Source organism: Balaenoptera musculus, chromosome 5, assembly GCF_009873245.2.
Source record: "Balaenoptera musculus isolate JJ_BM4_2016_0621 chromosome 5, mBalMus1.pri.v3, whole genome shotgun sequence".
Classification (NCBI taxonomy): Eukaryota; Metazoa; Chordata; class Mammalia; order Artiodactyla; family Balaenopteridae; genus Balaenoptera; species Balaenoptera musculus.
In genome coordinates, this window is record NC_045789.1 from 20,844,556 (window position 1) to 20,857,185 (window position 12,630).

At 36.6% G+C, this 12,630-nt stretch overlaps 1 protein-coding gene across 2 annotated transcripts in view; it reads right to left on the reverse strand.

Moving 5' to 3' along the window:
- Positions 1-12,630, reverse strand: part of PPP3CA (protein phosphatase 3 catalytic subunit alpha) — a 303,136-nt gene that overhangs the window by 70,128 nt on the left and 220,378 nt on the right. For both annotated transcript variants that reach the window (XM_036852128.1, XM_036852129.1), the window contains exon 3: positions 6,795-6,919. In XM_036852128.1, the coding sequence (XP_036708023.1) occupies positions 6,795-6,919 (125 nt within the window). The remainder of the gene's footprint in view (positions 1-6,794; positions 6,920-12,630) is intronic.

The window sequence follows — 12,630 nt, forward strand, 5'->3', positions numbered from 1 at the left end:
AATCTCCACAGGGAAAAGCTACTGGCAATTCATTTGTGGTGCTACTTGTGAACAACAATCATCTCTGTCAGCTCATGGGATAATTTCTTAAATGAGTGGAAATAAATGTTTGAATATACAGCCCAAGTTTTGAAGAAAATACTAATTATCAGAAAAAATTACTGAGTTGTTCAAGCAAGATACTGCCCCTCACTGTAATTATGATTGAATAAACAAAAAATAATTAGCTGATATCAAATTTTACATATATATGTTACATTAGTTAATTTTATAATTACCATTTTCTGCTTATAGTTATTACCTAAAGTTCATGTGAAAGATGATAGTACTATTTCTGAGAAGTTGACCAACTGGCCTATATTGAAGGATTATGATCTGTTGATATGTGTACATGGCTCAATGAGTCTCTGATTGCTATGTATCAGGTTTAGAGGTGCACTTACAATGTTCTAGTAAAAGGAGTGTGTATTATCAAGCTTGTCTCACATTTCAGAGATGATATTTGTACACTGTTATTAATGTCAATGAGAGAACTATTCTCAATTTAAAATTTATAAGATTTTATCATATGTATGTTTTGTTTATATATTATAAATAATTTAAAATTATAAATTTAAAATATAAATTAAATTATAAATTATATAAAAAATATTTTTCCAAATAGTTTGTTAACATTGGATGTTTGATTTGGAATAGGAATGGGATGGGTATGTGAAGTCTTTTAAAAATTATATTTACTTGTTGAAAGTGTTGTATTTAACGCACACATTGGGGGAGAGAACACGTGTTTTGGCTACACTGTAGTTACTTTTTAAAAAGGTTTTCTTTGTTTCTTGTTTTCACTAATGTATAACTTATATCCAGTGAAATGTATCTATCTTAAAGGTACTGGTCAATGAATTTCTGCATATGTATATTCCCATGAAACCGCTGCCCAGATTCAGTTACATTTCAGCACCCAGATGGCTCCCTTGTGCCCCCTCCCAATCAATGTCCTTTGGAAAATGTTACCACAATTCCAAACTCTTTAGATTAGTTTTGCCTGTAACAATTTATTTTAAAGCAAAGCTATAATCTCTCCAACAAAAATCTAAAATGCAATTTTTTAACCCCACTCAAATACTACTAGAGGAATCACATTCTAGGGCCCATATTTTCTTTTTATGCCATCTGTTAAAGATCCTGTCTTGACATTAGCACATGGCTTTATCACCTCTAGTCTTGATGACTATAGCTCTTTCATAACTGAAACCTCAAAGGTTCTGTGGTATCCTTATCATACCTATTTACCTTTTAAATGATTCAGTACACATTTCATGTCCCTTATTATGTAATGGATGTAAAGCACCCTGTATGTAGCAGGAGTTTAGGAAATATGAGCCTCTTTCCTGTAAATGAGAAGGAAGGCAGTCAGAAAGGAGGGGGAAGTAGAGAGAGATTGGGGGAGAGAGAGAAAGAAAGAGAGAAAGTGAGAGAGAGAGATGACAGAGAAAAAGGAAGGGAGGGAGGAGGAAAGAAAAGTCAGGACAAGACAAGACTAGAGAAAAGAAAACTCAATTTCCAAATTCTTGGCTCAGAGCACCCTAAAAATAAGAATCCGCTTTCCACATTTTATTTCCCTCTCCCCTGTGGCAAGAATAAAATATCTTCCCAAACACTGAATAAAACCACACATGCAGCCAATATGGAAGAAGTGGCACGGTAAATGACAGGCAAGCGTGGACTGGGGAGGGGAGCCCCGCGAGCTTCTCCCTCAACATCTGGCGGGAGAGCTCTGCCAAGCACAACACTGTCCTGCTGGTAACTATTTTGCCATCTAAAGTTCTAACATTCTGGAGAGCTAAAGATCTTGGACAAAATTATAACCTGATATTCTTTTAAAAAAGAAAAGTCTCGTGTAAAAAAAATTATCCCATTTAATGAACAATGAAAAGAAAAATTAAATAATTGGTTATTTTTGTCCATGGAGTATCAGATGGCTAATGTGAATAAAATTTTCCCTGGATTAATTGGTTGAAGTAGAAATAGAGAGGCAAGTTCCATTGGCTTTTTTGCAGGGTGAGATGTAAATTAATTGCACTAATCACTTTCAACTGGACCTCGACTATCTTTGCAGTCATACTCTAAATAATTAAACGGATATTTACAATCTAAAATTAGTTTGGTTTAGTCAATATGAAAGATCGAGCATCCTGTATCTTTTTATTAATTTTTTATCGCAGACATAGTTTTCTCTTATTTAGCTTCCCCAATGAAGCAGCACTAAGGATATCATTTTCTTCGTTAGTTTAATTGGCTCATTGATAATAGCAGTGCAGTTCTTTACTTTGTAATTTATGCCTCTTAATGACGTGTATTCTTAAAAACCTGTATAGGGGAGTAAAGAAGGATGTAAAAGAGGAAGCAAGGAAGTAAAAAACACATATATACAGCTTCAGACATATATCAAGCAGCTCCCTAAAATAACTATACATGCTGTGAAACATTCTAATCAAAAGTGCTGTCTCTCAGTCACAGGACGGTAAAGTGAGGGATATGCATTGGCTGGGAAAAGATCCAAACTCCTGAAAAAATGTCAAACGCTGCTTCTCTAAGACATCATTTGCCTGGTCTGACAAGCACACAGAGAAGCAGCGGTGGGACTATCAATGCACTATACGGACGACTGGCTGCAGGGAGACAGCCAGCCAATCTCTTCCTCATGTCTGTGGCATCACTCCGTCACCTAACATTGCTTGCTGTACCCTTTGCTTGTTATTCTCATGCAGAGGCATGGAACACTGCCTGACGTGCTGTGGTTCATTCTAGTCTATGAGTTTACAGCTAATAAACACAACTACTCTTCCTGCTTAGAGGTGTTTGAGGCCTGGGCTGAGATCTAGTTGTTGGTGCAGGGGCACAGCTCTCTAAGCTCAAGGCAATGTCTTGCAGGGCAGAATGGCTAGAAAGGGAGCCCAAGGAAGTGAATAGAAGAAAGAAACAGTTGTGTGTGCCTTTGTTTGCAATTCTGAGTTTTTCCCTGCATTCTCAGAGAAACACACTCAGACACGAAACTGTCAATATATATATATACACATAGCCTTGATCAAAGAGATTAGGTAGCATAATGCCATCATGAAAAAGAGGATGGTATTTGGTGTGAGGCAAATCATTATCCCAGGCAAAATTATCTCTTACATCACTACTCAAAAGCTTGTTTGTTTCATTTGGGCTAACTTTGTGGGGAACGATTTCTAATCTTGGCAAAAGATGGGGGGAAAGGCGGGGAGGGAGTGTATAAAATGAACTCCATGTACTGCCCAGAGCACACTACCCAGTGCCTGTAAATACTACCCACCTGAGACTATATGAAATCTGAACCTACCCTTCAAAGCTGATTTCGTAAAAATTAAACTTAACTGCTCCTCTTTGCCCAGAGAATAGCCAAACGAGAAGACCTGCCGTGGAACTCTGAATTATTGAGATGAATCAGGAAGCCTGTTAGGATAGTACACGCTGGAAAACTGAGCTCTCATTTTAGGATTTATCTTAAACCAACAGGATACTCAAAGAGAATATTTTATATTTAATGCTTTGCCCTTCAGATTATATTATATACAAAGAGTTATTATATATATTACATATTATATAATGTGTAATATAATATATATATTATATACAAAGAGTGTGTATCAGTGCCTGCATCACTGATGTGTGCATTTTTTGTGGTTCGTTTAGTGAGTATATGGCCAAGGCATGGGATGTAGTGGAAAGAGCACAGACTTTGCATCCCGGCACTGCCATTTACTATGTGTGTGACTCTCTCTGAGCCTTGGTTTCTGCATGCTGAAAAGAAAGACATTTACATGTTCCTTGCAGAGCTGTGAGGAATAAATGAGATCATTTATACTAGGCAAACAATACCATTTCCAGCTTGCAAACAATGTCAGCTTCCTTAATCCACAATACGAAGCCTCACAGTATCTTCAGTAAGTATATTTTATATAAATATCAGTTCTATTTTAAATAGGCTGATATCACTGAGCCATTCTCAAACCCCTCAAAGGTCACAGTCTAATCAAAATGGATCATTTTTACTTCTGAGGCCATCACACTTTTGTCATTTCTGTGTGTATGTGGCAAGTCCCCGGGGCTATACTCCCAGACTTCTGGAGGTGAATTAAAGAGCTGTTTTTGAAGATGGGGACTCTGATATATGCATCTCAGAACTTTTAAATGTCCTGTGATACATACACTCGATATTTCACCAACATTTGGTTTCAGACTTTGATTCTTTGCTCGAATTGCAGAAGGTACATATTACATAAACTACCACAACTTTCATAGTTCAAAAATCTAGATTAATTGTAGACTAAAATAAAAATCTACTGAGGAACCAGTGATTACTGCTTCTCAACTTCTTTAAGGAAACAGTTCTAAAAAGCTCTAATTAGAGAGAGTTTGGGAAATTTCAAAAGGTTTGAGGCCAGAGATTCAGAAGCCTGAACTCTTCTCGCAAAAAAATGAAAGGTAAATAGACTGGTAAGATTAAGGAAATATAATCACTCCCAACAGGAGAGTCTTTGCCATTCTTTGCTTAGAAGGTGAGCTTCAAGAAAAGTAGAACACTGATTTCATTTATCCTCAGAACCTTCCATAGGAGCATATAAATATTAAATGAATAAGATAAATTTAAGAGTTACTAAAATAATTTTTAAAAATATTTACTTAGTTTCCACATGACCCTAATTTAAGGGAAGTAGCAGAAATTCTTTATCTCCCATTACTGCTTTCTGTTTATAGCAGTCTTTCTCAAATCTGGCTACACACGGTAATCACATATGGTCAGGTAAACCAATTCTGGCCCACGGGAAGTAACAGTGCCACTTATGGGAAACATCCTTAAATGAGAGGACATACCCTTTTCTTCCTTCTTTTCCTTCTAGCTGCATGTAATGTGGGAACATGAGGGCTGAAGCTGGTGTAGCAGTCTTGGGTCATGAGGTTGACTTTGTAACGAGGCCACGCACATCAGATCAATAAGGCAGAGACCCTGGGCCCTGGCACCAGGCTGGGTCACACCAGCCATGGTCCGCCCATCTATGAGCTTTTACTAGAGAGAGAAATAAACTTCCATCCTGTTCAAACAACCATTAGGGTTTTTTTTTTTTTCCCCTTTACTCTTGGCAGATACTAGCCCTAATGTGATACAAAGGTCTTACAAAATTTGTACTCAATCACACTTCTCTGCCATGTTGGTCAAGTTAGCCCATGAATGAGGTTTATGAGGTTTCCTAATTTCTTCCTCTGTACTTTTCTCACTTCAGTTTCCCTCCTAGTTAAATCTTACTTGTTTTTTGTTTCTAACCCCAGCCATATATGCCCTCGATATTCTCCCAAACATCTATATTCCAATGGTAATTATTTTCTGTACCTTTTTTATCCCAAGATTTTAATAATCAGTTCAAATAATAATTGAATCCTGGAACCATCTGTTCTAGGCTTCTGATTCTATAAAGCTTTTTACAGTTATATTTTCCTACATAGATTTAGGTTTCTAGGGAGCAAGGATGTATATTTCTTTAAATTCTCCTAATTACAGTGCATATACATGGAAGAAATACCTAAATGTACTCCTCTTTTTGGACTTATACACCAACACCACCCCTCCCTCCCTTACCACCATGAATGATTAAGAAATATGTGATCTTTAAATGAGATCCTTAAATGTGATTAATATATTGGTGGGCTATATATATATATACATATATGCATAGTCAATGATGGGAGGTGAATTGAATAACCCCCCCAAAAAAGTTAGTATAATAGTTTAAAAACAAAAGCCATTTAGGAGTGACATGTTTTTCAACATTAAATATTCCTATAATAAATAAAATATTATGATGAAAATTTAAAAACCTAGAATCTCTTTAATAAATGATTATTATGAATGTATGACATTGGTGTGAGACTTCAGTAAATTTGATTTCTCTCTTTAATTAAGAATAACTGTTTTCCTTTTTAACGTATTATTTCCAAGAGCACATATAATGTCAGCTACTATAGCATGAGCTCTGATTCTTTAAAACTTATTCTTATTTCAAACTATTTCTTTTAATAAATATTTAATGAGTCATTTCTATGTATGAAACACCATGTTAAGCACCAGAAAGAGCAAACATGTGAATGAAACAAGAGCCTTGTCTTTATTTTGAACGTAACTTCTACTTACCTGAAGCAGATGCAGTTGGGAGGCTGAGGAAGAACCTCTACTCAAAGGTTATCTGTTTTGTTTTAACTAATGATTTTGACAAATTACCCTAGTTAGATGACAGGTGCCAAAAAAGACAAAATATAGCAGCTGTCAGTGTACTCACACAGACCCATACACACAAATGCAGACACACACACATGCACTTGACTATCAATTTACAAAAATAACTTATTGTCTCATAATTATAAGACATAACCAGGCAAACACATTCCTGCTTATTTAACCAAATTTGATTCATTGTCTCAACAGGAGATAAAATTATCTAGTGTCAAATGTCATGCAAGTTTTGCAAAGTTGCAAATCTATAAAAAGTACGAAAGGCAAAATCTTACTATGAGCCATTTCCTTGGCATTTCTATGTAATAAAAAGCATATGAGAATCAACAGAAAATAGGATATGGAATATCCCACACATTTATGTGTATTAAAGTTCATTGTTAAAGACTAGGGATTTACTTAAGGCAATACATATACCACTTTATTTTGCTAAGATATTGTTGATCCATTACTGAGCAGCTAAGAAGAAATGATGCAGACTTACTTCGATACTGAAGTACCCTCTGTCTACATAGTCCCCTAAGAAGAGGTAGCGAGTGTTGGCGGGAGATCCGCCCACTTCAAAGAGCTTCATCAAGTCAAAGAACTGTCCATGGATGTCCCCGCAAACTGAAAGAAACAAAGAAAATTCATCTGATGGTTACATTTTGTTAAGACTCTGAATTAGACAATAAAATTACAAAATTTTAGAACCAGAAGGAATTTAGAGGTCATCTTAGCCAAGACGTTCTTTTGCAAAACAGGAAAGTGAGACAGAAATTCCAAACTTAATTGGTGGCAGACCTGGCTTTTGCATCCAGTTCTACCAATTCACAGATTAACTGGAAAAATAAAGATAATAATAACAATAATGGCTATTATTGTTGTACATTTAACAATTCTGCACCAGACACTGTGCTAAGAGATTTCTACACATTTTATAGTCATGGGATAGGATTTCCTTTTGCAGATTAGTCAAAGAGAGGTTCAGAAATTTGACATAATCTATATACTGAAGTCTAAATATGTACTACATGTTACTGACTCCTGAAGAAAAGGAAATGTTGATACCCATTATAAAAACTGTATTGACTCTAAAATGCCATCAATTATAAAACACATCATTATTTTATGTACCACTGAGAAAGAAAAAAACTCCAATTTAATTTAAATTTATATTATAAAAGAGCATTTTTGTAAGATGTACCCTGGTATCGGATGTCAACATTTTTTTTTAATTGTGAAATGAAAAAAATCCTGTAAAACTGTATAAATAATGACTGGGAATTGACATTTCTTAACTTTCTCACCTTCTCTTTTAAACCAAAATTCTTAAAACCCCTTATTCAGTACTTACTATTTCATTTACTACTTTCAAAGTCCTAAAAAAATAAATATTATCTCCATTATGGTTATGTGGCTAGGCGAGATCACTGTTAAAAATGAATGATACAACTGAACTGAACTGAAAAAAAAAAAAAGAATGATACCGAGTTTCAATTCAGATTTGTCTAATTCAAAGCTTTTGCTGTCAACCATCATGTTATAATATCTTTGACATTTATATGGTTTATACATGTGTATATATTTACTACCTTAAGACAATTTTATGCTTGAATGATGAACGTGATATGGCTGTTTCTTTAATGCTAAGAGGTTCATAGAATGAATGTTATCAGTGAATAGGAAATCAAGAGGCCAAAGGATGCTATCTTAACACATTCTATGCTGTAATCACAAGCAAGCTGAAATGTTTTAAACCTCATTCCTTTATCTGATGAAAGCTGATAGAAAGAAAAATGAGTCAAAGGAGTTCACTGATGAAAAAACTATAAAACAATGGCTGAATAAAAATGTCATATAAATCCCCCTTCTTACCATCAAGGAACAGCTAGTAAGGACCCAGAGTTCTGTAAGTCTGAAACAGGTACAGGTGGACTCTATTTTACAATACCTGCACTCGAAAATCTTAGAACCTATCAAAACAGATATAAATTACAAGGTGCTAAGTCATTCTTTCTGCAAATTCCAGTCCCATAGCTTCTTCCCTCTCATGAGCAAGAGATACACAACACAAATACCAGAAACATATTCTTCCACTTCTGAAATAATATCATGCTAGAAAATTGTTTATAAATAATCATTTTTATTCTTACAGTTGAGTATTTTGCAAATGGGTCCTTATCCTGGCCTAGTGAGGAATTTGGTTTGTGAGAGACATGTCATATACTGAATTTTAATCAAAGGGAAAGAAATAAAGGGCAACAAGTGTCATGGTTCAAACACTGCCGGGTACAGATGCCAGTACCCACTTTGCGGAGACTTGCATGCTGCACTTAGAGCTGTGAAAACTGATGTTAATAATAATAATAATAATAATACAACTAAAAATAAGTAGATAATAAAACAATCCTTAAAACTTAAATGGACTAATAATAATAATAAATCCATTTAGAAGACTGAATTAGCATATCTTGTATTACTAAATTTTTAAGAAGGCAAGGATAAACTTATTAGTTAATAAGTAATAAGATAATTGATCTTCCACTGATTTATCCCTTGAAATTATAGTTGGTATGGCTTACTTATCACAGGTTTCTCTCAAATGGCAGGCATTTTTACACCTGTCATGTGTATGTTTCAAACCAGAAATTACAAACCAAGAAGGTATGGCTGGAAACCAAGCCTTTCTTTACATGCCCTCCATTAAGCTCAGAAGTTGAAGGAAGGAACTTCAGGGAAAGAAAGTATGAAGCAGGGCGCTTTGCTCCACCTGAACTGATGCAGTCCTGTCAAATGTGAACGCCTGTGACCAGGACACTTCCTTGCCACTGTCTCTCTCTCTATCCTGGATCCTATCAGAGGGATAGGATCCTATCAGAGGGTCAATTATGGGGTAAGGCTCAGGGAAAACATGAAGCCAGGTGATGGGGTGGGATGGAGGATTCAAACATTATTTGGAATTTGTATTATAGTAGCAAGTTTAATAATCATATTTTAAGGCTATTATTAAAAGGTCCCCTAGTCAAAATGGGTGTAGTATTAAGGTTATTAGAGGCAGTGTGGTACAGCATTTAACGACCTAGACTTTGAAGCCAGACACTCAGGCTCCAATCCTATTTACTACCTGAGTGCTTCTGGGTAAGTTACTCACCTTCTCTGAGCCTCAATGTATTCATCTATAAAATGGGATGATATTGGTACCTTACCCTACTGGGCTATTGAGAGAATTAAAGGTATTAATAATGTAATGGGATTAGGAGAGTTCCTGGAACCTGATACGAACTTGATAAATGTTATATCAAAGTGGCATTTCAAAATAGTTGTATCTAAAATATCAAGGTACCAGAAAGAATGGGATTCTGGTGCTTGGGGTTGGGGAAGGAGGAGTGAAAGGCATTCTGAAGCATCTTCTTCACCATTCCCTCCCCTCCTATCCTCTCTTTCCTTTTTGATTCCTCCATTTCAATTCCTGGCCATGGCTGAAAATTCAAGGATCATTATTTTTTATACCTCCATGTCAATGATAAATATCAAGACATTAATTCAGGTTGTGGACCACGGGTCTGGAGTTAAGTGGTTTTGGCAACTGACATACAACTGTAGCATAATCTGGCAACCAGAACTACACAATATTATAAATAAATGGGCTCTAGACAATGCAAACATTAAGGATAACTTTTGTTGGACTACAGAAGTACATTACTGTGAATGCAATTTTATAAAAACTGAAAGTAAGCTCTTCTTTTTGGCCTACAGTAACTTTGTGATGGGAGAATCTCAATGATTTACAAGATCAGCACAATTATTGGGTCTTGGCTTGACGATATGAAACAGCAGAGAGCAACTGCTGTAAAGTTGGCATGGAAAACAAAATAGCCTGAAATTCAGTTACTTCTATGATGACCACATCATCACTGACTTTACTTTAGACCAGCCACGCAATTCAAATCATACTTTTCCAGTAAGGACCTCTTCTGACAATGTCCAGCAAAGGAAAGCAACTTGCACATACAATCATAAAAAATATGCAAAGCCCAATGAAAGAAAACAGTAGTTCAAATAAAATACACCCGAAAAATTGAGGTATTTTTATTAAGAGATATAAGGATTTCCCAGGTCAGTTTAAGTTAAAGCTATTTAACTTTAAAAAAAAATAATCTACCTATCTATCTACCTGTCTAGTCACCATCCTATTGCCCTTCTTGTTCACTAGATGCCAGTCTTCTCTGTCTCAAATAAGCCACGTTTCTTTCTTGTATTTTCACAGGCTGACTCCTTTTCATCCAACAGGTCTCAGCTACATGTCAGTAGTGTTAAGGAGGTCTTTCTATAAAGGAGCTACCGCTCTCTAAAGTCATTCTTCTTCCCATTAACTTGTTTTACTTTCTTCATCCTACTTATTACTCTCAGGAATGATCTAGCTGATTAATTTGCATGCCTGTTTCTTCCCTGATTCTTCCCATTGGAATGTAACCTACATGAGGACTATAATCTGCGTGAAGCCATCAGTTTTGTTCACTGACCAGGTGGAGAATAGCGCCTACCACCCAAAAGGTACACGAGAAACGTGCTACCCTAGGATTCTTCCACTGGGCCTGTGCTGTGCTGAATTTGGAAATCCATTAACTAAGAAGTCAAGGTTTTGAGGGGCCCTTGGGATTGACAGAGTTGGACAATAGTTGGAGTTTGCTTTGGTGGAAGCCAAAGGTCTTTGACTGGTCTGAGATGGTGCCTGTGTTAAGCCTTTAAGTCACAGCTTTCGAATTAGTGTGCGTCAAGACTGGGGGAGAATGTGGGAACTCCACACGGTTTACGGTGGTTTCTTTACCTGGTTCTACATCAGTAACACTTGGGAAGCTTTTGAAACTACAGATTCCTGGGTCCTGAATCAGAATCTCCAGAGATGCAGATTTATAACAAGCTCTTCGATGACTCTTACCTAGAGAGTAAGACTAAACAGACCTAGGCTTCTGACCCTCTGTCTCGGCACACACAGCCCTCATTCTGCATGCTTGTGCAGTTCCCCTCACAGGGTTCACATGTGGGGGAGATACACACTGGAAAGGCAACTTCATTCGATGCTAATTCCAGGTTGGTGTGAGATTGGGATTTCCTATTATGTGAAAGGATAATATTGAAGTGATTGTTTGATAGAGTCTAGGATAGAGGAATGAATCTAACAAAGGTAATAACAAAGAGCAAATTTACTTGTGCCTTTGAATGTGGCTATTGCTCAGGCCTTGTGCATTGCAGCGTTCAGATAAAGGATTTATCCCAAAGTCCTAATATTTGGGAACATTTACTATTTTAATATCAAACATCAGGAAGAAAGTGATCTCCATACTGAGGTATCCATACTTTGGTACCCAAGAGGATGGAAGGTAGGGCCAGGGCATCACATAGAGGGACGGGTACTTCCATGTGATGGTAAGTGAAAAGTATAGCCAGGTAACCTTCCTTCTTTGTAATGCCGTGGCCCGCACCTTCCATTCTCTTGGGTACCTAACACATTGGTGTCCAAAGAGAAGTAAAGTACAACAAATGTCAGCTAATGAGGCAAACCATCTGCTTGGCTCTAATTCCCCACGAGGCTAGGTCCTTTCAGCTTCAATGTCATTGGCTTTAACAGCACTTCTAGAACAACGAGGCTTTGACAAGTTCTATTATACCTTCAAGGCAAGCTCATTCTTCACCAAATACTCCTGCTTCCCATATTCCCCTAGCTTCCCATTATTTGCTTCTCATTTCCAATGAAACACGGCTGGCGGGCAGGAACTCAACTAGGGGCTAGCTCTAAGAGACCTATGATATTGAAAAAGCACCAAAAACATAGGAACACAGTACAGGTAATAAAAGCACTCCTAGTCTCTATGAAATATCCATCCATCTGGCTGAACATTCAAAAAATATATATCTCGAATAGATTATTACCAGAATTGTATATATTTCCATCACAGATGTATAGTTATGGCATTGAATGAAATTAACACATCAAAGATAACGAAATAAAGCCTACAGGTTTTTCTCTGGACCATTGCTACCCTCCTCCATTAGCAATCTGATGCAGTCCTCCACTTGTTTTTATACTGGACAAGTAAGAACTACCAGGTACACTGAGCAGTTGAATCTATTTGTTGAGAAGGTGGTAAGGTTGTCATTATCTTCTTCTTGGTCCCTTCTCTAAGTCAGGTGACTAAGTGGTTTTGAATCTGGCTGTTCTAACATCCTCAGTACAACCAAATGATGCAAGAGGGATCAACATTCTGCAATGCTTACACATTTATTTCTTCGTTCTCGTCTACTATCAGGAAAAACATAAATTATGCCTAAATAACCAA